The 20,991-nt window shown below is 41.7% G+C and overlaps 3 protein-coding genes across 3 annotated transcripts in view; 2 read left to right on the forward strand and 1 right to left on the reverse strand.

Annotated features, from left to right (window-relative positions):
* Positions 1 to 577: 577 nt before the first annotated feature.
* Positions 578 to 8,800, forward strand: ARG2 (arginase 2). Its single transcript, XM_017741901.1, has 6 exons — positions 578 to 897; positions 1,690 to 1,849; positions 5,637 to 5,731; positions 5,858 to 5,962; positions 7,329 to 7,465; positions 8,373 to 8,800. The coding sequence occupies exons 1-6, from the start codon at positions 593 to 595 to the stop codon at positions 8,576 to 8,578; spliced, it is 1,008 nt and encodes a 335-aa protein (XP_017597390.1). The 5' UTR covers positions 578 to 592; the 3' UTR covers positions 8,579 to 8,800.
* VTI1B (vesicle transport through interaction with t-SNAREs 1B) lies at positions 8,690 to 20,405 on the reverse strand. Its single transcript, XM_017741902.1, has 5 exons — positions 16,648 to 20,405; positions 13,607 to 13,798; positions 12,099 to 12,272; positions 10,079 to 10,140; positions 8,690 to 9,069 (listed from the first exon to the last, which is right to left on the reverse strand). Exons 2-5 carry the CDS (start codon positions 13,787 to 13,789, stop codon positions 8,973 to 8,975), a joined length of 516 nt encoding a protein of 171 aa, XP_017597391.1. The 5' UTR covers positions 13,790 to 13,798; positions 16,648 to 20,405; the 3' UTR covers positions 8,690 to 8,972.
* LOC103620982 (retinol dehydrogenase 12) overlaps positions 18,278 to 20,991 on the forward strand; it is a 12,630-nt gene continuing 9,916 nt past the window's right edge. Inside the window, exon 1 of the mRNA XM_008639728.2 lies at positions 18,278 to 18,311. Within this exon, the coding sequence (XP_008637950.1) occupies positions 18,278 to 18,311 (34 nt within the window). The remainder of the gene's footprint in view (positions 18,312 to 20,991) is intronic.

The raw sequence follows: 20,991 nt of genomic DNA on the forward strand, positions 1-20,991 counted from the left end.
GTGAAAGGCCTGTCTCAAACTGAGTCTCTGAAAGGCTGAGTTTTACACCCAGAATGTTCTCAGACTTCAACAGCCACTCAAGCTGTAACTGGCAATGAAAGGATCTCAAAGAGCTTAGGGATCAAGGTCCCAGAATTAAAATGCCTTCTAGAGTATCTTGTGTTGAGAAAATGGACAGATTCTCCTAAGAAAGCACTAGTGAATCCTCCATAGAGTTGCCTGGAAGTACTGTAAAAAAATTATATTATTGGTAACTTGGCACTTTTGTGCCTGGATTTTTGGAGGCCTTGAAAATGTAAAATAACTGTTGGGACTTAGGTATAGTTAGTGAAATGTGTAGTTCTAGACATCTTTGAGCAATTGAGCTAATTTGAGGCTGTATGCAATCTGTCTAAATGGGAAGGAAGATGGCAATACAGGCTGTAATTTTTAATGTTAAAATTTATCATTAAATAATTATAAAAATTTCAAACTTTCTAAGTGACTTTTTATGATTGGCATGGCTCATTGCTAAATTAAAGCTGTCTTAAGCTTAAGCTGGTAATGTTGTCTTAAACTTTCTAATTTGTAATGCTGTGACAGTTTGCATCCCATGCAAATAGTTAAGTGGATCCGTTCCTTTCCCATTGTTCCTTTCATACTTGCCCAACTGATTTTGCACATTTCCCTGGGAAGCTATTTAAATAAGTCACTTTCTCCTTTTGTTGCTGTGTTCCCAGGATGCCAAGTGCACGACTTTGGAGATTTGAATTTCACTCAAGTTCCCAACGATGAACTGTACAACAACCTGATTTTATACCCGCGGTCAGTGGGCTTGGCCAGCCAGGTGCTGGCTGATGCAGTGAGCAGAGCAGTAGCTGCCGGACACAGATGTGTGACTTTAGGAGGTGATCACAGGTGAGCTGACCTAAAAATAATTAATGGTTCATGCTGCAGGCTGACACTTGGGAGTGCAAGAATTTAATTTTAAAAAAAGGGGGACTGGGGGAACAACTCAGGGTCATTTCCTGGCAATACCTTAGGGAGGAGCTTTTAGGGTGGAGCATAGAAGACAGCTACAAGAACCTGACCTCCTAAGAGAGTACTGCTTAGTTCCAGACTGGTTTGTGATCTGTAGACACACAAATGAGGTTTCCTGTTTGGGAAAGTTTATGTCATCAGGTTCCTTAAGACGAACTGCTCAGTTTCTTTATTGCTGAATGTTTAGTGACATGTCTCTTTCGCCTGTCACCTCTTAGGATGGGGTTGTAATGCCTGCACACAGACAATTTTGCAATAGATCTTACAACATGAATATTTTTCCTCTTTTTAACTAACCTTTGGTCTGAGAATTGGTTCAAAAAGATAGGGCATGTAAGAAGGAATTGTGGGGGAAGGTGTCATGAGTAGAATAATAAAAGGGTTTTTTAGAGCGTTTGTATCTAGAGCAGGTGAAGATTAAGTGTGTGGGAAGGGTGACAGAAGAGACAGCAGAGCACTCTGGCTTATCTGTCACTATAGGCCTGTAGAGTTACTCTTGGAATCACGGCAGCAGCATGCCATGCAGTTTGTATGGGATGCTCCCTTTACTGTCACAGATGTCTGATGTGTGGAAATGTAACATGGGTGAAGCTGCAGAGACTTCCCATTGTCCTTGTAGTGGTTCTGAAGGAGAAATGGTGACTAAAGACTTTGCTACTGTACTTCCAGCTTGGCACTTGGTTCTGTTAGTGGCCATGCACGGCAGTGCCCACACCTCGGAGTGATCTGGGTGGATGCACATGCTGATATCAACACGCCTCTCACAACTCAGTCTGGAAGCCTCCATGGACAACCTCTCTCATTCCTCCTGAGGGAGCTTCAAGATAAAGTGAGTATCCTGATTGTAGTTATCCTACATAGCAAACTCAGAGCATTGTATCGATGATGTGAGGTACTTTCTTACCTGCTGCAAATGCAGACCTTTTCTATCAGAATACAAGGAAAAATATGTATTATTGTGTGTGTACATGTGCACATGCATACAAGTGCCACAAACACATATAAACACAGATACAGGCACACTTAGAAACACAAATGAGGAAAAGCTTTCGTGTTTGCACCTTCGTGGGCTGCAGAGTGAGCCAGGGTTCCCACCTGCTGCACACAGCAGCTGACTGTGGTGCTGCTCCTGCCTCAGGAGCAGGGTTGTTGGTGAGGCTGGGCAGAGGCAGCACTGCTACCAATGGAGCAGGAACCTCCCCCTGGCCCAGCCTGTGAGAGCCGAGCTGAGCTCACCTCCAGGAACAGCTGGTTCCTGCATACCTTGCATGCTGCTTCTGCTTAGTTTGGCTCTTCCATGTTTTGACAACCTTGGGGCCTGACAGGGGCTGTTCCTGCATAATCTCTCCTAACTGGCTGCTCTGGCATTGGCTCCACTGCAAATATTACAAATCAGAACAGCTGTAACTGCTTGCAGTGAGCTTTTAAAAAGAGAGCCTTTGTCTTGGAAAGAGGTCAAATTATCAAAGAGTGCTGTTTCCTGGGGCACATGGAATGAGCATGCCCCATTTGTGCTGCTGTCAAACCAATGGAGCAGGACCCTCCCCCTGCCCCAGCCTGTGAGAGCCGAGCTGAGCTCACCTCCAGGAACAGCTGGTTCCTGCATACCTTGCATGCTGCTTCTGCTTAGTTTGGCTCTTCCATGTTTTGACAACCTTGGGGCCTGACAGGGGCTGTTCCTGCATAATCTCTCCTAACTGGCTGCTCTGGCATTGGCTCCACTGCAAATATTACAAATCAGAACAGCTGTAACTGCTTGCAGTGAGCTTTTAAAAAGAGAGCCTTTGTCTTGGAAAGAGGTCAAATTATCAAAGAGTGCTGTTTCCTGGGGCACATGGAATGAGCATGCCCCATTTGTGCTGCTGTCAAGATGCTAAACAGTGGGTTGACCTAAGGCCTACGTACCCTGCCTGGCTCAGCTGTGGGCTGTCACCCTCTACAGGGACCTGCAGCACCTGTGCAGTGAACAGCCAGGGCCTCTGCAGCAGGAACCGGGATACAACAATCTGCTTCTGCTGAAGCTTAGGCTGGAGAGTGGGAGCAGGATCACTAACTGCATCTTGAGAATGGATGCTGGAGCTGCAGAAAACCTGACTGTTTTATTCTGGCACTCTGCATTGCTAGTTATTACTCTTAAATTTCTCATTTCTCTCTGATAAATGTGGAGATGCTGTGTTGCTGGAAATATGCCCTTTCCAAGCAAGAACAAGTATGTTTAAATCTGTATGGCTACTGAAGATACCACTGCATCACTTTCTGTTAAGCATGGCAATACTGCAGTCATCTCATAAAGCTCTTCTGCTTTTTCTCCTGCAAATTCTTTTGAATGATTTCCATCCACAAGTCAATAGAATAAATTGGTGCTTTTACATACTTTACTCTTTCTAGTCATTCTTATGTGATCCCTCCAAACATGTTAGAATTCCCAAATTAATGCAAAGCTATTGGGGCTTTTTGGAACAGCCTCAGAACATGAAAAGGTTACTATAAAAGGTTATGGTATTTCTACTTTTTTTGTCCGTAAGTTAAAGGGGGTGATTTTTTTTTCTTTTTGACAACTGTACATACTTTCCCAGGAGACGTAAGAGAAAATGTTGTGAATTTTAGAGCTCACCTCAGGTGAACAGTTTATGGCTTGGTGGGAACAGAACAAAACCTAAGTTCTTTGATAGCTGAGGAAGGAGGAGATGTTGGTGTGCTGGGTTCCAGTTCCTGAGCAGCATAGAAAAGCAGTAATCTTTTTTAAACTTTTTTTTTTTTCATGCTAAAAGAATACTGTAAGCTTTCTGGGGTCAGTGGGGGAGCAGGCCTCTCTTGCCAGCAGCAGTAGCAAAGAAAAAATAAGATTAGGCTATGCTAAGTGACACTGGCATGGTGCTGGGTATGGGATCTTGTCCCAAGCCCACCTCAATTCCAGCAGTCAGGATGCCTGTGCAGAAGCAGCTGACACAAGGCCTGGCTGTGCAGATGCACTCACTCAGCAGGCTTTGCTTACCCTATTGTATTCCTGTTTAGAGGGGGGAAAACCAACACGAGTGCTGCTGGTACCACAAGGCTTCTACAACACTGTGAATTTTTTAAGAGTTCTTTAGCTGTAGTAGCAGAATGTGCCTTTGACAGTAGTTTTTCTGGCTATACCCCTCTGACTCTCTGGAGTGAACCATGATGTGTGCACAAGTGCACATGGCTGACCCTCTTACTCTCATCCAGGTCAGCAGTTGAGTTGACAACAGGACAAATTATTTATTATCCTTTCCTGACTGCTTCAGGGCTCCTGGAACCATCCAAACTCACAAGCTGCTATTAATACCTTCCCATGAGAATGCCTGCACCTCTGGCTCTACTGTCAGCCACTCCTTTTTCATTGTAACAAAGCAAAGAACCTGCCAAAGGCAGTTAATACATTTAATTTTATTTTACAAACAAAGAGCTGTAATTGAAATTGCAGTATTAAATCTACTGAATCATTGATACTAGAGAGTATCTGACAATATTATCATTACCATGCTCAGTTTATGGTGTGGTGATGGGTTTTGCAGAATTCATTTCTGAAACCTGAGTTATTTTTCCTAGTGGTCTCCAATTCATTTATCCCTCTTCTTAATTTATGACTGGAGAAGTTTCAGGTCATTGTCCTAGAGTAACAAATACTTTTATAATCTGTGCTAATTTAACCCAATGAAATGGGTAAAATGTAATGACATATAGCTATGGGTGTGTTAACCTTTAAAAACATTCAACTAACTAGAATATAATTAGTAACTGAGAAGTCTAAGAGGGAAACAAAACCTTCTAGCTGCTTGACAGCTGTGTTGGCTGTAGCCATTTTCAGAGCTGGGAGAAGAAGAGAAATTTGAGTTAATTTAAATCACTCTTAAAATCAGTAGATGTTACTAACTGCATGATTTTATAATTCCATACCATGACTATTTAATTACCAAAGCTGAAAATTGTGACCTCATCTTTCAGTTGCTGTCTTAGACCTACTCCAATTCTGCATTAAAAGCCAGCATGATATAGCCCACTGTGGAGGCCCAACTTCTTCCCTGCTTTTTTCTCCTCTTTTCTTTTTTGTTTTTTTTCAACTTCCCACTTCAAATTTATCCATCTTTATTACTGTTTCTGTAAGTTTGCGTGATTTTGGTAGGTTTCCTAAAAACAGGTGCCTTGGTTTTCATTCTTCCACTTAAGCATCATGTACTGGCTAAGTTACAGAGCACCACCATTAAGTGCCCTGTGTAAGTGATCTACATCTGGGACTTTATCATTCCTCCTTACACTCACTGATGCAAATTACCTATTGCTTGTGGATTTGGGCTTTTATTCCTCCTCTTCAAACTGGAAAATGTAGACGAATTAAAAGCTTCATCCATTAACATTCAACTCAGATAAAGTCGTATCACTTTACCTGAGTTAAACGTAGGAATGAAGGTAAGGACTGATTACATCAGCCAAACCTTCAAGTGCAGAAGTTTCTCTGTTTAGAGAGAGAGAAAGGATGTTATAAATCAATACAAAGTTTTCACTGAAGCATTAAATAGTGTTTTGTTATATATATATATATAAAAAATGTCATATGTCATTAACCTGACCTAATACCAAACCTTTGCTTGCAGGTACCACAACTTCCTGGCTTTTCCTGGCTAAAGCCCTGCCTTTCAGCATCTGATATTGTGTACATTGGTTTGAGGGATGTGGATCCTGCTGAGTAGTAAGTTGGTTCGGATTAACCAATTTTTGTAAAGGCTGAAATAATGAGCTTGAAATCATGTTCATAAGGGTTGCTAGATTTCAGCTTAAACCATTAATGATTGTTTTAAACAAATTATTTTCACAGCTATATTTTGAAGAACTTTGAGATCCAGTATTTTTCCATGAGGGATATCGATCGCCTTGGAATTTGCAAAGTTATGGAAAGAACATTTGAACAACTGATGGGCAGGTAACAAACTATTATCTAATTTAAACTACTCTTGTTGAACGTCTACTTTCCTGAAATTTATTTAAGTGAAGGTCACTTGATGTAAGGCAGCCATACAGAACTGTGGCAGTGTCCAGTACATAGGAACGTCTCAGCACTGGAACCATCTCAGAGTTTGGCAGATGGCTATGAGACAGGTTATATGACTCACTACAGTTGTGGCTCTGTTTCATACAATTTGGTTCTGTTAAGTAATTCTGCATTTTCTGCAGTTTGACAAGATGTTTGAACCAACTCAGAGTGCAGGATACACATTATACTTTTAAAAATACATACAGCAACTTGAATTGAGCTGTTGGTATGTGAGGTGGAAGCATTTGATGGCTTCCTCCTTGGACAGGGCTCACAAACAATGTCCTGATGGTGGCTGCTACTGCCACTGTAGCTGGTAAAGTTCACTTTAACCACTCCCTTACTGCAGTTCACTACTACCACCTTTGCTACTCTTGTTCAAGTTTGGGGAACCAGGTCAGGGAGCAAATCAGGTCTAGGACCTGGGAGAGGGTCAGTTAGAAAGGGTAACCTCTCACCACAGGTTAGAACCTGTGTTGCATGCTACTGTTTTCTAAAGGTGTGCTCACCCTTCCTAGCTGCAGCTGTGCCAAGTAAAGAAGATGCTAATCCAGATGCTTCTCCCTACTGAGCATCTGCAGTAAGTTGGAAGTACGCAGTCTCCCACTTAAATAATTCATGTGAGTGACAAGCAGTGTCCAGTTTATTAAGCTGTCATCAACTGGCAGATGATATAGTAAGTAACATTTTAGGTTTGAGATTATCCTTTACTACTTCATCAACTAGGCTACATGGCAGGGTTTGGAGACAGCCTTTAAGTATTGACCTGAAAAATGCTCATCTTGATGAGCTGTCAGTGAAATCCTTGAGCTCAGTGCTTCCTCCATCCTAGCTGCCATGCACTTTAGTGTTTCAGCCTTCACCCTGGCTTTCTGTACAAAAGGAGAAAAGGCTGGATTGTATCAGACACTTTTCTACATCACTGCACTAAGATGACAAATACCAGTTGAGATGGTTTGAACTAAAGTATTTATCTTCAACCAAATCCTCACTGAATAGATGCTCAGTGAGGCTAGAAAGACAAACTTCTGTTTTCCCAGTGTGTACTGGGGAGAGTTTTGAGCTATGAGATGTTTCAGAGTCCAAAGATATTTAGAAGGAACTTTTTTTTTTTTTTTTTTTTTTTTTTTTACTGCATATGAGACGTGGTTCAAGGAGCTTGATGCTACTTTGCTGATTAGCCTGGACAGTAAGAAATGCATGTGGAAAAAGTTTAAGGCTCTAAGATTGCTTTTCTTGTTTTATTCTGCCTCAGGAGACAGAGACCAATTCACCTGAGTTTTGACATTGATGCTTTTGATCCCTCACTGGCCCCAGCAACAGGGACTCCTGTTCTAGGTGGATTAACTTACAGAGAAGGCATGTACATCACAGAGGAAATACACAACACAGGTAGGAGCTGCCCAGCAGTATGGGGCTAAGCAAGGACAGGACAAACTACACAGAGCTCATACTGGTTATGTTTTTCCTGTGTAAATAGATAGTAAGTGCAGTCAAAGCAAAGATGCCTGCAAAGTCAATTTGACCTTCAGTAAGGGAAAAAGAAATCCTAGGGTTGGGCAATTCCCTTGGTATTGGAAGCAGCTTAACCATCAACGACTTCAACTTAGCAAAAGAAAATAAAATACACAGTATGTTAACAACTAATGTCAAAAATGTGTAAAACTGTTCCCTAATCCTCAACACGTGAGGAGAGATGTTAAAATGGGCATCTGGAATACAAAAATGGGTGCAAACAATCTTAAATAGTTTGAAGTTCCATTCTAGGTTTCAAGGCTAACAAATCAAGCTTTCATAAAATATACTGCAGTTGATTCAATATATGAGGACTTTTCATCTTATTACCACTGAGTTTTTATTTAATATGTTTAAACAATATTATTTCTAGTAAAAGAAGGTTAAAAAAAATCCCAACCAGACAATAGTCAATAAATTCATGAATAGGATGGCAAAAGAATATGAGGTGAGACTGTTTTATATCCCCTCATTTTTGGACTGGGAGAAAAAAACATTCCTCTCATAAATGTGTATGGAACATCAAACGTTTTTACTGAACGCTGAACGCATGAATGAGTGAGGTAGTGATGATGTAAGAAAGAACCAAATTAAAAACACGAATTTGCATCTGAGAACAATAACCTCATCCTTCACTTGAGAGCCAATCTTACTTGTCTAAGGGGTAGAGTAGGTCACAAACCCAAATACCAGACTTGCTGCAATGAATAAAAGGCTGCAAACAAAACTTTGCAAAAGACTGTACCCTTTGTCAGAGTAACAAAGCTGTAAATCATTTTCACAGGAATGCTTTCAGCTGTAGACATGGTTGAAGTCAATCCACTGCTCGGAGCTTCTCAAGAGGCAGTGAAAGCAACTGCTCGCCTTGCAGTCGATGTGATAGCAACGTGCTTTGGGCAGACAAGGGAAGGAGCACACATCGCTTTTGATGAACTCCCAACACCCAGCTCTCCAGATGAATCTGACAGTGAAGAGCAAGTGAGGATTTAGGAACCCAAAGTGTTGGGTATATTGGACATTACAGAGCTCTGCTGAGGCACTTGAGTGGATAGATTGTCAACACTTGGCAAATACTGTTAACTTCTCAATTTTTAAATGAACTAGCTTTTCCATTGATCAGTGGCTACTTTATTACATACCAAGATTTATTCATTTAGTTAAGTATATACAAAATGAGACAATAAAATATTTATTACCTTCTTATTAATCTTACCAGGAGTTCAAGCCTGTTTCTTTTTACTCCCATCCTCTGTCTTTCAAGTGTCAGTACAGTTTCAGTTGAATGTGCTGTCTCATGACTCAGTTCAACCCTCAGACAGTCAAAGGGAGCAGACAGCCCATCCTGTTCCTCATCAGTGGAAAAGTTCATCTTGGTCCTGAAGGTTCATTTCTTGCGAAAGAACTTGAAGTAGACTACACCTCCTAGGATGGCCAGTTCCAGGATGATGATAATTGACAGCAACAACTTATTAGTGGTTACTCTGGAGTTAAAAAACAAAAATCCAAGTTTGTTTTTATTTTCACCTTGTTTATGAAAGCAGATTGTAGATCCAGATCACCATCTTACCTTCCCAGTTTGAGCAAGACCACACTGTGCTTTTCAAATAGTTCTTAACAAGCAGAAAGGGCCAAACTCAGTAGTTCACTACTCATGTTTTCCTGGAAATTCTGTTTAAATCTCCTATTTTAGTTCTGTTCTTCTTCCCCTGTCCCACAGAAGGCAGATCATTGCTCTATACATGCCTACTCCTTCAGTTAAGCAAAGAGGAAAACAATACTTGAAGTCCTGTGCTAAAAAACCCTCATTGTGGTGCTTTTACTTGGAATTACATGGTTGAAGGAAAACTAAAATCTCAAAATAATCATGTACTTTTACTAGTGAAAACTAGACAGTTATCACAACTTCCTTTAGCAATGGGCATAAAGGAAGGGTTGTTAGGAGATAAGTACCTACTGGGAATACAATCTGTGAACTGAGTTTTTAAGGCTAATTAAACAATATAGCTAAACTGCAAATCCCCTTAAGAAGCCAAGGCTTTAGTCATCAAAACAGTGTAGGGTCAGGCTCAGACTGTCTCATGGGCCAGCTTAGGACTAACTGCTCTAGGGCTCCTGTGTGGGCTAAACAGATTTGTCTGTGTCATCAGGCATCTAACTCGCCCAGTGCTGCAGTAATTTATGGCCCAGCTTTTTCCAGCCTGAATGGGTTGCATCTGAAGGCACCATTAGCAATTCACTGTAACTTGCTTCTGTCCTCACCATGGTTGGGATGGTTAAAGACCCCACATCCTCCTGACTGAACAGCACACATTCAGTGGTGTTCAATGCCTGTATTCCATTAAGCAATTACCAGACAGGGAAACACACAAATTAGCATCTGCATGTGGGCACACATTCTGTTTATGCATTCCCTAAAACCTCCCTGCACTCCCAGCTGATACTCCTTTTTCTCCACTACATCCACGGGCTGCTGTCAGTCACACCACTCACCTCCTGGACATGGAACGTAGAATCTTGCGACTTTTGCTCAAGTTCTCACTTGTATTCACCAACTGAAGAGAGACAGAAGTTACTTTTCAGTTAAACAAGCACACATCAGCTCTGGGAAGATGCATGTGAAAGCAGCTGGTGTTGAAATGTTGTAATTAATTATGGGACCAAGGATGACCATGTACTCTCAAAATTGAGAGACAACATTGTTTTCTACCCACAATACCAGCTGGAAGCATTGCCTCTTTTCTGAGGAGAAATTAAGACTTTTGTGTATACTTTCCCTTAGATACATACAAAGATACGCAATTTGAGACCACTTTCTGCCTCTTTAATTAATATACAAATATCAGAAAGTTGATATTAGCTTCTTTCATTAAATTTCATTTCATTATTCTACTTGTTAACACCAGAAGAAAGTCATACTGACGTGTTCACCCCAGTGCATATCAAACAGTTTGAAATGCTGCTCAAGTTCCAGCAAAGAAAGAACTGTGTTGCACTGACAAGTCTAAGTGACCCAGTGGGTACAAGATCTGAGCTGCTAGTGGATAATCCATTTCAGCTTTGTATTGCTTAGAAATGAACTGTCCAGTATACCCAGTCAACTATTAAGCATGTAATGAAGTGAGGTTAAAGACAACTAAAAAAGGTGTTGCTTCACAGACACAATTCATGATGCATGGCCACTGGTCTCCAGGTAAGATTTCACCACTACAACTGAAGGGTAAGGCAGGTAACTTACATCAGACACCTGCCTGCACAATTCCTCTGTAGTTTAAAATACTGCCCTCAACTGCAAAACTGCTTGTATGTTACTTTGCACTGAGATGGACTGGACAAAGCTCGGAAGAAAACTATTGAGTCCATTCTAAGCTTAGTGGATTTCCAACCTTCACTATGAAAGAGCAAGAAAGAAGAAAGTCTGCTTCCAATTGGAATGTGTGGTTCACACAATTCCCCAATTCTTTGCCTAAGAGGCTCACAATAGAAGTCACAGACACAGTTTAGTGATGTACACAGCAGTGATGGGTTAATGGACTGAATGATCTTTGTGACCTTTTCCAACCTAAACAATTCTATGCTTCTATGAACGATCTGTTGAGAGACTGTGACACCCGAAGGACTGTCATACTTTTTATTAGATAAAGGACAAAAACTATACCTACAAATCTTAAGATCAATTTCCTTTCCTGCTTTCTAACCCAAATTTGGGAACAGGACAAATCAAATTCTGACTGAAATCACGGAACTACTTACGTGAAAAAGCTACAGGCTTTGTTGCAATCAGTAGAGAGAACTCCCAAGAGCAGGGGTATGCTTTTTGTTTTGGCTGAGTGTACTTATTTGCCAAACTCTGTCCCCTGAAGTCATTCACCTAAAAGCTTTATACTCATGATCCCTTGCACACACACACACACACACACACACACACACTCCCATCAGTTTGTTACTTCAAAAATCAAATTGTCAGTTTTGCATATGTGTGTACACAAAACAAGTGAACTAGTTTTTGAAGCTTTCACAGTAGAAGCAGAGCTTCTTGAACCAAGGATGAGGAACAGACATCTTGTCTGACAACATTTTCTCCCTCCCTGCAAATATTGGAAAGCTAGTAATTAATTACTCTTCTACTAAAATTAATTTCATTACAAAAGCTTGCTAACTGCTTCCAAAATCTCAACTTTTACTAGTAATCTAATGACGGGCAACTCCTTAGCAATTTTCTAATCTGTAACATTTTTAGTAATGCTGTTTTTTCTAGCAGGTCTGTAGGTCTAATCTCCACTCTTGCACAGACACAGCAGCAGACATTTGACCACCATGCTTTCGACCCTTCTGCAGTAATTATTTTCCTTTTATGAGAACAGTATAGAAATGTGGCAGCCTGGATTTGGTCTGCAGAAATATCCAATCGGATTATGATGCCTAGGGAGGTCCCTGGGAATAACTACTGACATACAGTTCCCACTAAAATAACATCAGATTGTTTCAAAGCAATGCCCAGTTTCCTGCTTACCCTGCTCTTGGTGCGTTCCAGCTGCTCCCGCTGCTCCCCAAGTTCTTCAATTATATCTGTGCCAATCTGATCAGTCTCAGCAGCAATTCGGTGCGAGCGCTCGATGCTCTCGCTGGCTCGGTTCAGACTGTCTGTGCCCTGGAGAAGCAGCACCCTCTGTGACTGCAGATTAGTCTGAAAAATAATGTATGCTTAACTATTAAGCACAAAGACAGAAGTATTAGGCTTCTGACATATTAAAAAGTTAGAATGTGACTCCACAGGCCATCCATTTCTATTAGCTGTACATACTTCTTATGTGAACTGATGCAGACAAGTTAATTTCAGCTGAGCCTTGTTTACCTTTTAAGATTATGGTCAAATCTGGTTAAATCTCAAAAAAGTATACAGCACTAAAGAGTTAAACAGTTCTAAAAAACTGTCTTTGTAACACTTTACTTTTCCATCAAAGAACATTTACATGAAAATAGTATCTTTCTTTTCCAGATGCTAACTTTTACTCCCATTCACATCTAAAGTCAGCCTTATTTGTGACTCCACAGTTGGTTGCCAGGGAGATCATTAAGAGTTTACAGTCAAAAGGATTAGGAACAAACAGCACTAACAGATGGACTGCTAAGTAACAAAGATCCTCTTTTCATGCCAGTAGCCTGGGCTAGAGGATAAGGAATGTTTGCTGACCTTGGGGTCAGAAGGTAGCTCAAAATGAAGTGTTTTCTTAAGCTTCAGAAAGTCTAATCTATCATCCTGCTCTCAGGTTTTAGAGTAATCAGTCAAGAGGAATCAAATGCAAAAATTTCCCAAGCTACAGCAGAAGGAAACACTAAGCAAAGAGCCTCCCTCAAACCTTCCTTATCTAAGGCAGAAAAATGAAAAGCCCCCCTCTGTGAACTTTCTGTAGAGATGACAGCACTTTGAAGACAAGGAGATTCAGCCACACTAGCTCAGATATCTCTAAGCCTATCTGGTAAACAAGAAATTGGTGTACTTTTTGCATTGTAGCAGCAGAACCATAGTGAAAAAAAGTGCTAGAGGATAAATTCTTATATTTTCTTGAAATTATTTACACTAAGATCGCTTAAAAGATAATTCTACCGAAGAACCTACACAATGCATGATTCACACTTTGCTAGTTTTGGAGATTAGAACTAGGTAAGTTAACCTTTTTTTTCATTTAGGAGCATCACTTTTGTGTTTTTACTTCTGTAGGGGAACGATTAAATGAAGAGTTTTGCTACAGAATGTTGTGCAACTTACTAACTGCATGGCTTTCAAGGAGTTCCATTTTGATTACATTCCTATCTTTGTTTTACAACAGAAAAGCTCTCCTCTGAGTTCCAGATGTTCTTTCTACTCCATGAGATATTCATGTTACATGCAGAAAGATATACAAGGAGTTAGAAAGCACAGAGGTGGTTTAAAAGTAGAAACACTGTAAACAATGCATCTGCGATACTGCTTTTAAACAATCACAGCAAAGTTAAATAAAATTTACATCTAATCCTCACACTCTGTTCATTTTCTGTGGCGAAGATTCCATATTTTGTATCGCCTTGGTTTCCACGGCCCAATCCCAAATCTGTGCTTCTCATCTCTCTCTGGAACATGGACAGGTCTCTTCTGTATGCTCGTATTTTGCTCATCATTTGGTTGCGGAAAGGCACAGGAGCGTACTTCAGTTCTTCCTCCATCTCCCGCAGCTTTAACAAAAGAAAGCATGTTTATTCTTTAAGGCACCAAATCTATTCTTAGCAGCAGCCATACTCAAAACTCAGCACCAGATGAAGGGATTCACATGTTTGTACGGGACTGGCTGAGTGGGATAGCCCCAAACCCCACACCCCATCTACTATTGAGTACACCACATTACCCAGTGCTGTTGAGCCCACATGGATTTTTCAGATACACAATGCCTCAATAAAAACAAAATTCCCAAGCTTGATTTTTTTTCCCTGAAACACCACTCTAAATGTCAAAATTTGCAATTCTCACTTTCTTTTAGTTTAAGCATTTATAGGATGGGTATCAGCTTTCTATCATATCTGTGCAACAGAAACAAAATCATAGGATGGTTTGGGTTAGAAGAGACCTTAAAGACCACCTTCTTCTAACACCTCTGCCATGGGCAAGGACACCTTCCACTAGACCAGGTTGCTCAGTGCCACATCTAACTTGTCCTTGAACACTTCCAGGGATGGGGCATCCACAGCTTCCCTGGCAACCTGTGCCAGTGCCTCACCAACCTCACAGTAGAGTTTCTTCCTAATACCCAATCTAAATGGACCCTTTGTCATCAGCCCTTGTCCTGTCACTACACGCCCTTGTTCAAAGTCCCTCTCCAGCTCTCTTACACCCCCTTTTGGTACTGAAAGGCTGCAAAAAGGTCACCCCAAAACCTCCTCTTCCACAGGCTGAGCAATCCCAATTGCCTCAGTCTTTCCTCATACGAGAGGTGCTCCATCCCTCTAATCTTGGTGCCCCTCCCCTGGGCTCACTCTGCCAGGTCCATGTCCTTCCTGTGCTGGGACCCCAGATCTGGATGCAGCAGTGCAGGTGGGGTCTCACCAGAGCAGAGCAGAGGGGCAGAATCCCCTCCCTCTCCCTGCTGCCCACGCTGCTCTGGATGCAGCCCAGGACACACTTGGCTCTCTGGGCTGGGAGTGCACACGGCTGGGTCATGTCCAGCTTCTCACCCAGCAGCACCCCCAAGTCCTTCTGGGCAGGGCTGCTCTCGATGTGTTCATCCCCAGCCTGTGTTGGAATCAGGGGTTACCCTGAACCAGTCAAAGGACCTTGCACTTGGACTTTTTAAACCTCATGAGATTCCCATGGCACACTTCTTGAGCTTGTCTAGGTCCCTCTGGATGGCCTCCCACCCTTCAGGTGTGGCAACTGTACCCTCAGCTGGGTGTTATCTGCAAACCTGCTGAGGGTGCACTCGATCCCACTATGTCATTAATGAAGATATTAAATAACCCTGGTCCCAGTATGGACCCCAAGGGATGCTGCTTGTCCCTGATGTCTGTCAGGACTCTGAGTTGTTGACCACCACCCCGTGGCTGTGACCATCCAACCAATTCCTTATCCACCTAACGGTCCACCCATCAAGGCCATGTCTCTGCAGTTCAGAGAGAAGGATGCTGGGGAGGACCATGTCAAAGGCTGTACAGAAGCCCAGATAAATGACGCTTGCGCCCTTCCCTTGTGCACTGGAGTTACTCCATCACAGAAGGCCACTGGGTTGGTCAGGCAGGACTTGTCCTTGTTGAAGCTGTGCTGGCTTTCCCAAACCTTCCCTCCCTGTCCTTCACGTGGCTTAGCTATCTTCCAGGAGGATCTGTTCCATGACCTTCCCAGGCACAGAGGTGAGGCTGACAGGTCAGTAATTCCCAGGGTGCTTCTTTCTACCTTTTTAAAGATGGATACAGTGTTTTCCCTTTTCCAGTCACCTGGGACTTCACCTGACTGTTATGACTTGTTCAAATGCCATGGACAGTGGCTTAGCAGCTACATCAGCCAGTTCCCTCAGGACTCTGGGATGCATCTCATCAGGTCCCATAGACTTATGTATGTTCAGGTTTCTCATGTGGTCATGAATATGGTCATCCCCTAAAGGAAGGAATTTGCTCCCACAGTCCTCGCATGGCAGTCCACTCACTCGAGAGATGTGGGAAGAGAGGTTACCATGGAAGATTGAGGTAAACAAGTTGTTGAGTACTTCAGCCTTCTCCTCATTCAGATCTGTTGCACAGGTAGGCACACCACTAAATCCACACTCTGAACATCCAGGCTTGGCAACTGGAGTTACAATTTGCAAGCCCTGAGATTCTGAATGCATGAATCTTCACATCACCTTCTAGTGACAGTTGTAACAAATTCACAATGTGTAAAGCTGTATGCCAACATGAGCTCTCTCACAGTATGAGCTCACAATTCCCATACATCACCTAGAGATACCTGTCAATAAACCCCAGTAAAGTAGGGGAATAAAGCACCATGTTCAGCTGTGACTAAAAAACAACCTAACAAATTGCACATTGAAATATGAAAAGAATGCTCAATCCATAATGTCTTGTTTTAAAAGACAAGTCACATGGCTTTTTTGGTACTGTTCCTTATCACCTGCTGTCCAGGAAGCCTATACCACATTACAGAAAGATCAGACAGGCTACGACCAACATGAAAAAAGACAGTAGGATGATAAAAAAACCCCAAGCAGCAGATTCTCTACATGCCTGCCCTAAAACCTCTAACAATTTTAATTGCACCTCCACCACTCTATCTTTTTCAACAAAGTGAAGGCAGTATCAAAACTAAGCACTCAAAACCCCCTCGAAACACACATAAGAGTATTTGTCTATATTTATGCATTTATACAAGTATACTCAACAGTCTTGAGACACACCTATCAGAGTAGTTATCAAACAGTAACAAAATTAAACACCTGCCTGCCAGAATAGGAGTCATAGAAAAGTAACATTTGTTAGTACTGTCCTTTTTAAGGCAGCAGTATTTCAACCATCAGGAAGGGTGGAAGCCTCACACTCACCGTCTCATTAGCTTCACGCTGCTTCTCATCAAATTCTCGAACCAGTTTTTTCTTCTCCTCTGAAAAAGTAAAAGCAGTATGTCAGATAATCTACAGAGAAATGACAACAGAACTCCAACTCAATCCATTAAAAACAAGGAAGCTGCCACAGACTGCTGGTTGCAGAACACCCTGTCAAAATTTATCTCCAATGGGAACAGCTTGTTCTTATGACAACTTTTCAGAAGGGAGTGGGGCAAGAGAGCAGAAACCATTCTTCCAAATGCTAAACACTGCCAAGAAGTAAATAGACAAAAGAAGTAATTTTTCAAGTATTTTTCTCACCTACTGTCCTTCAGTGTTCACTGACAGAATTGCATGGTGAAAAACATTTAGTGTGGAAGAACAGCAAAGAAGACGCATTGGTAAACAGCTCATAAATTTTTTTTTTTTTTCAAACACTTGGCAAGATTACTGAAATTGAAACTATAGTTTGGATTTGAACAGAACATCAGGTCCATCTACATTTTCAAGTGAGTCCTGAAGCTCCTGGTAGATCTGGCAGTACGCATTCCTGTGGTCATAAAGGACTTAAGTACACGGGATAAGCGTTATCCAGAGTTCTCTGAGATAAAAGATGCCACCAAGGTATCACCTCAGGTTCACAGACTAAAGCCCAAATGCTTCCCTCTTCTGGAATGACATGAGTTCTTTGAATCAGCCAACAACACCAGACACTTCAGTTATTTGAGACAGTCATTTCCTCAGATCTGTGTACCTATGGCTTTGGAGACCAAAGAATGGGTTTCACTGCTGTTACTCTATTTTTAAACAAAACCTTAAGGCATTTATTTTTCATGTGTTAAAAACTATATCTCTCTAACATCCACCATTGATAGAAGTCTAAATCTGAAACTTTCCTTATCTCAACTGAGCAAAAAAAAAGCACTGATGATGTACACTAGAGGACTGTTGTGGAGTACTGCAAACAAAAACAAATTCTATCAGAAATCTGATAAATATGCACCTAGCCTAATTCATCTCTCTCAAAAGAGTATAATTCAGTCTTTAATAAAATTCTGGGCAGCAGAAAATGTAGATTGTCATCTTGGTAAAACTCCTCCACTTTGATTAAAGACAAAATTACATACAACATTATAAAAATGTCATTACAGTAAAAAAACTCACTTGATAATGCCTTTTGGTAAGCACAGTCCTCTGTAAAAGAAGTAGCTTTTAACCACTGAGGTCTCAACAGAAAATAGGAAAAAATCTGAAGTGTTCAAAAGCTTGGTATATAGCTCCTCTTACATACACAACATGCCTAAGATGTAGGCTTTCCTTCTCAGTTCAAATTCAGATTAAGCCCAGAAGTCGAACTGTAGAGAACTTAAGACAGAACTAAAACCCATCATCTAAGTAGTAGCTGTGGTCTCACATAGCACATGGAATTATTACAGACTAAGCTACATCATGACTGTTAACATATTACACATCAGCTGGTACCAGGAAATGCAATTTCACATCCCAATTCATTCAGGAGGAAATGCTGACTTATGAGGTTCCTAAATACACTCTCCTCAACTTCCTCCATGATTTGCTACCATATACAGTTGTGCTGATGCCATTGTTTGTGTTGCTGGGTGAAATCATGGACATGAACCGTGGAAAAACAGCCTCTGGAAGTCAGTAATTTGTTCCATACAGGTCATTTCACTATCTGATTCAAGCAGTGCCCTCTTAAACCCACTGCTGTCTCAAACTCATGGAAACCCATCACAGATCTGGAAAAGCAGCATTTCCCTGCTTTGTTTCCCCTGTGTGGACTAAGAAGATGCTGCACTTATAAGCATGCAGCCAAAGAAATGCCAGCTTCCAAAAGGCATAGAATCATGCAATGGTTTAGGTAAGCCAAGCAGCAGCAGCTTGAGACCTTTCTGTCTACAGGCCAACAAGAAATCCAGCAATGTGGCTTGAAAACGTTCTACTGGATCTGTCCAGTATCCAGAAATGCCAAAATACACTGAGCAGTTCAGCTGGCGTCGCTCTGCACTGAACGCGCCGCAAAGCACATGGACAGAAGTTCCAAAATGCAGCAGAGGTGCCTGCGCCAGGGCAGCGCTACCCACATGCTCATCCCCATCTGACTGACTTATTTCCAATCAGTGAGAAAGAGATTCAGTTGGAAAGTACAGCTGAATTCATTTAGAGGAAAATACATGATTTGAAACTTATCCAGGCTGTTTCCCCTTCTTACAAATTTGGAAGGGGAAAAAAAGAGTGTTTCTAAAGTTAGGGATCTGTCATCTTGTTTATATAGAGTGAAACAGCATTTCCAAACCTCTGCCCCTCAAAGATGTCCCAAGGACTACAGATTCTGTGTTGCTTTTGGAGCACATAAATCATCTTAGAAGAGTATTCCAAGGTATATTTTATCACCTCCTGAACATTTCAGGATCAGATTACTCAACAAATAAAGATATACTCCCCTCCTCATAAGTACAAGAAGGAAATAAAGCACATTAAGAGAATGGAATGACTCTACCAGATAGACAAATTCCTAAATCTTAAACTCTCTTAGAAACACTTTCAAACAAATACTACCATGACTTTTGCAGCAAAAAAAACAAAGAACAGAACAGTTGTATTAAAATTTCTTAGCATATCTGAAATTCAGTTTGTAATTATCTGCAATCTGTTGAAAAAATCCCAAGTATTGCAAAAACGATTGCCTGTAAATACTCCCTTTAAGCCCATGGCTCAGAATTCATTACTCATGACTACTCCAGTTTCAAGGAGACATGACAGTTTTACTTCACCAAGAAACTGATCATGCTCATTTCTATAGGAAAATAAGGATTTCTACCAGAAAGGATATTACTTATTTTATGCTTTTTATCCTTGTTGACCACTAGTGGAATTAAGTCAGGTTTGCAAGTTGTCATTTGTGGGTTTCAACACCTTTCTTGTACCAAACTTGCTGGAAATGCAGATGACAAGGACTGTGACCCTGAATTTAACTCATTATTAAACAGAAATCCAGGTAAGAAATGGGACGTTAAGCTTTTCATACTCTGTGTTATCTAGCACAGACTGGTATACTCTGAACAAACTGTTTTTATGATTTTACACAAAACTGATCAATTGTGGGAGAATGACACTATGGCAGAACATGGCTGACAGCCCTGGCCCATCACTGGGGTACAAAACCTGAGCTGAGCTACAGCAGCTCATGACAGTCGTGGATTACGTTTCTCATAGGAAACAACAATGACATTGGCAAAATTCTCCGTGTCAGATGGTTTCCCTTCCTGGTTCTCAGAACACTGCCAAGTATCAAGGACAGAAGCACAAATCCTTATAGAGGAGTGTTCTGTCAGAGCATTTTACCCACTGGTGTGGTATAAAGAATACCAGTAAAATCAGGTTGTGCTTCTAATACAACTTAGCGTGGCTAGATAGATAGGTTTTCTCTATTTTGTGAGTACACAGTGCACAAAGCATGCTTTTAAAACAGTCATTTAAAATGCAAACCTTCTCCAACAAACCCACAGATGCTTCTGGGCAGTTCTGACAATAAAAACTGCTTTTAATTCTGCCAGTGAGGTTTTAAATGTGAATCCAACATACACAAATTTTAAAAAGGGGGGGAAAACCCCAAAGCACAGCATGTGTTACAGAACCATAGAATCAGTTAGGCTGGAAAAGACCTCTGCAGTCATCGAGTCCAATCTATGACCTTACACTACCTTGTCAACTAGACCATGGCACTGAGTGCTACCTCCAGTCCTTCCTTAAACACCTCCATGGAGGCAGACTCCACCACCTCCCTGGGCAGCTCATTCCAACGTCAAATCACCCCTTCTGTGAAGAAATTCTTCCTAATGACCAACTTTAATCTCCCCTGGTGCAGCTGAAGACTGTGTCCTCTTGTCCTGTCACTGGCTGCTAGGGAGAAGAGGCCGACCCCAACCTGGCTGCAGCCTCCTTTCAGGTAGTTGTGAAAAGTGAGAACGTCACCCCGAGCCTCCTGTCCTCCAAGCTAAACTCCAGTTCAAACAGAAACAGCATGAAATAACACCCAAATAACAACTCCTCCTCAGAGACTGATGCTCTGAGCCGAGCACAGCAGTGCTTGCCTATGGAGCTGAAATTTACCAGAGCAGAAGAGCTCCAGGGGAGTGAAGCTACACACCTGCAAAGCCACCAGGACATAGCAGCAGCTGAAAATAACACACAGCAAAGCCACCTTCCAGCAGATGCCTAGCGCAAGCGACGTCCCGAACCCCAACAACTGCAAAGCGCCCCACAAACCGGGTGTCCTGAGCGGACACTGCCCTCCCGGCTGCTCAAACACACGCCTGT

This window comes from Corvus brachyrhynchos, unplaced genomic scaffold (assembly GCF_000691975.1).
Source record: "Corvus brachyrhynchos isolate BGI_N302 unplaced genomic scaffold, ASM69197v1 scaffold115, whole genome shotgun sequence".
Classification (NCBI taxonomy): Eukaryota; Metazoa; Chordata; class Aves; order Passeriformes; family Corvidae; genus Corvus; species Corvus brachyrhynchos.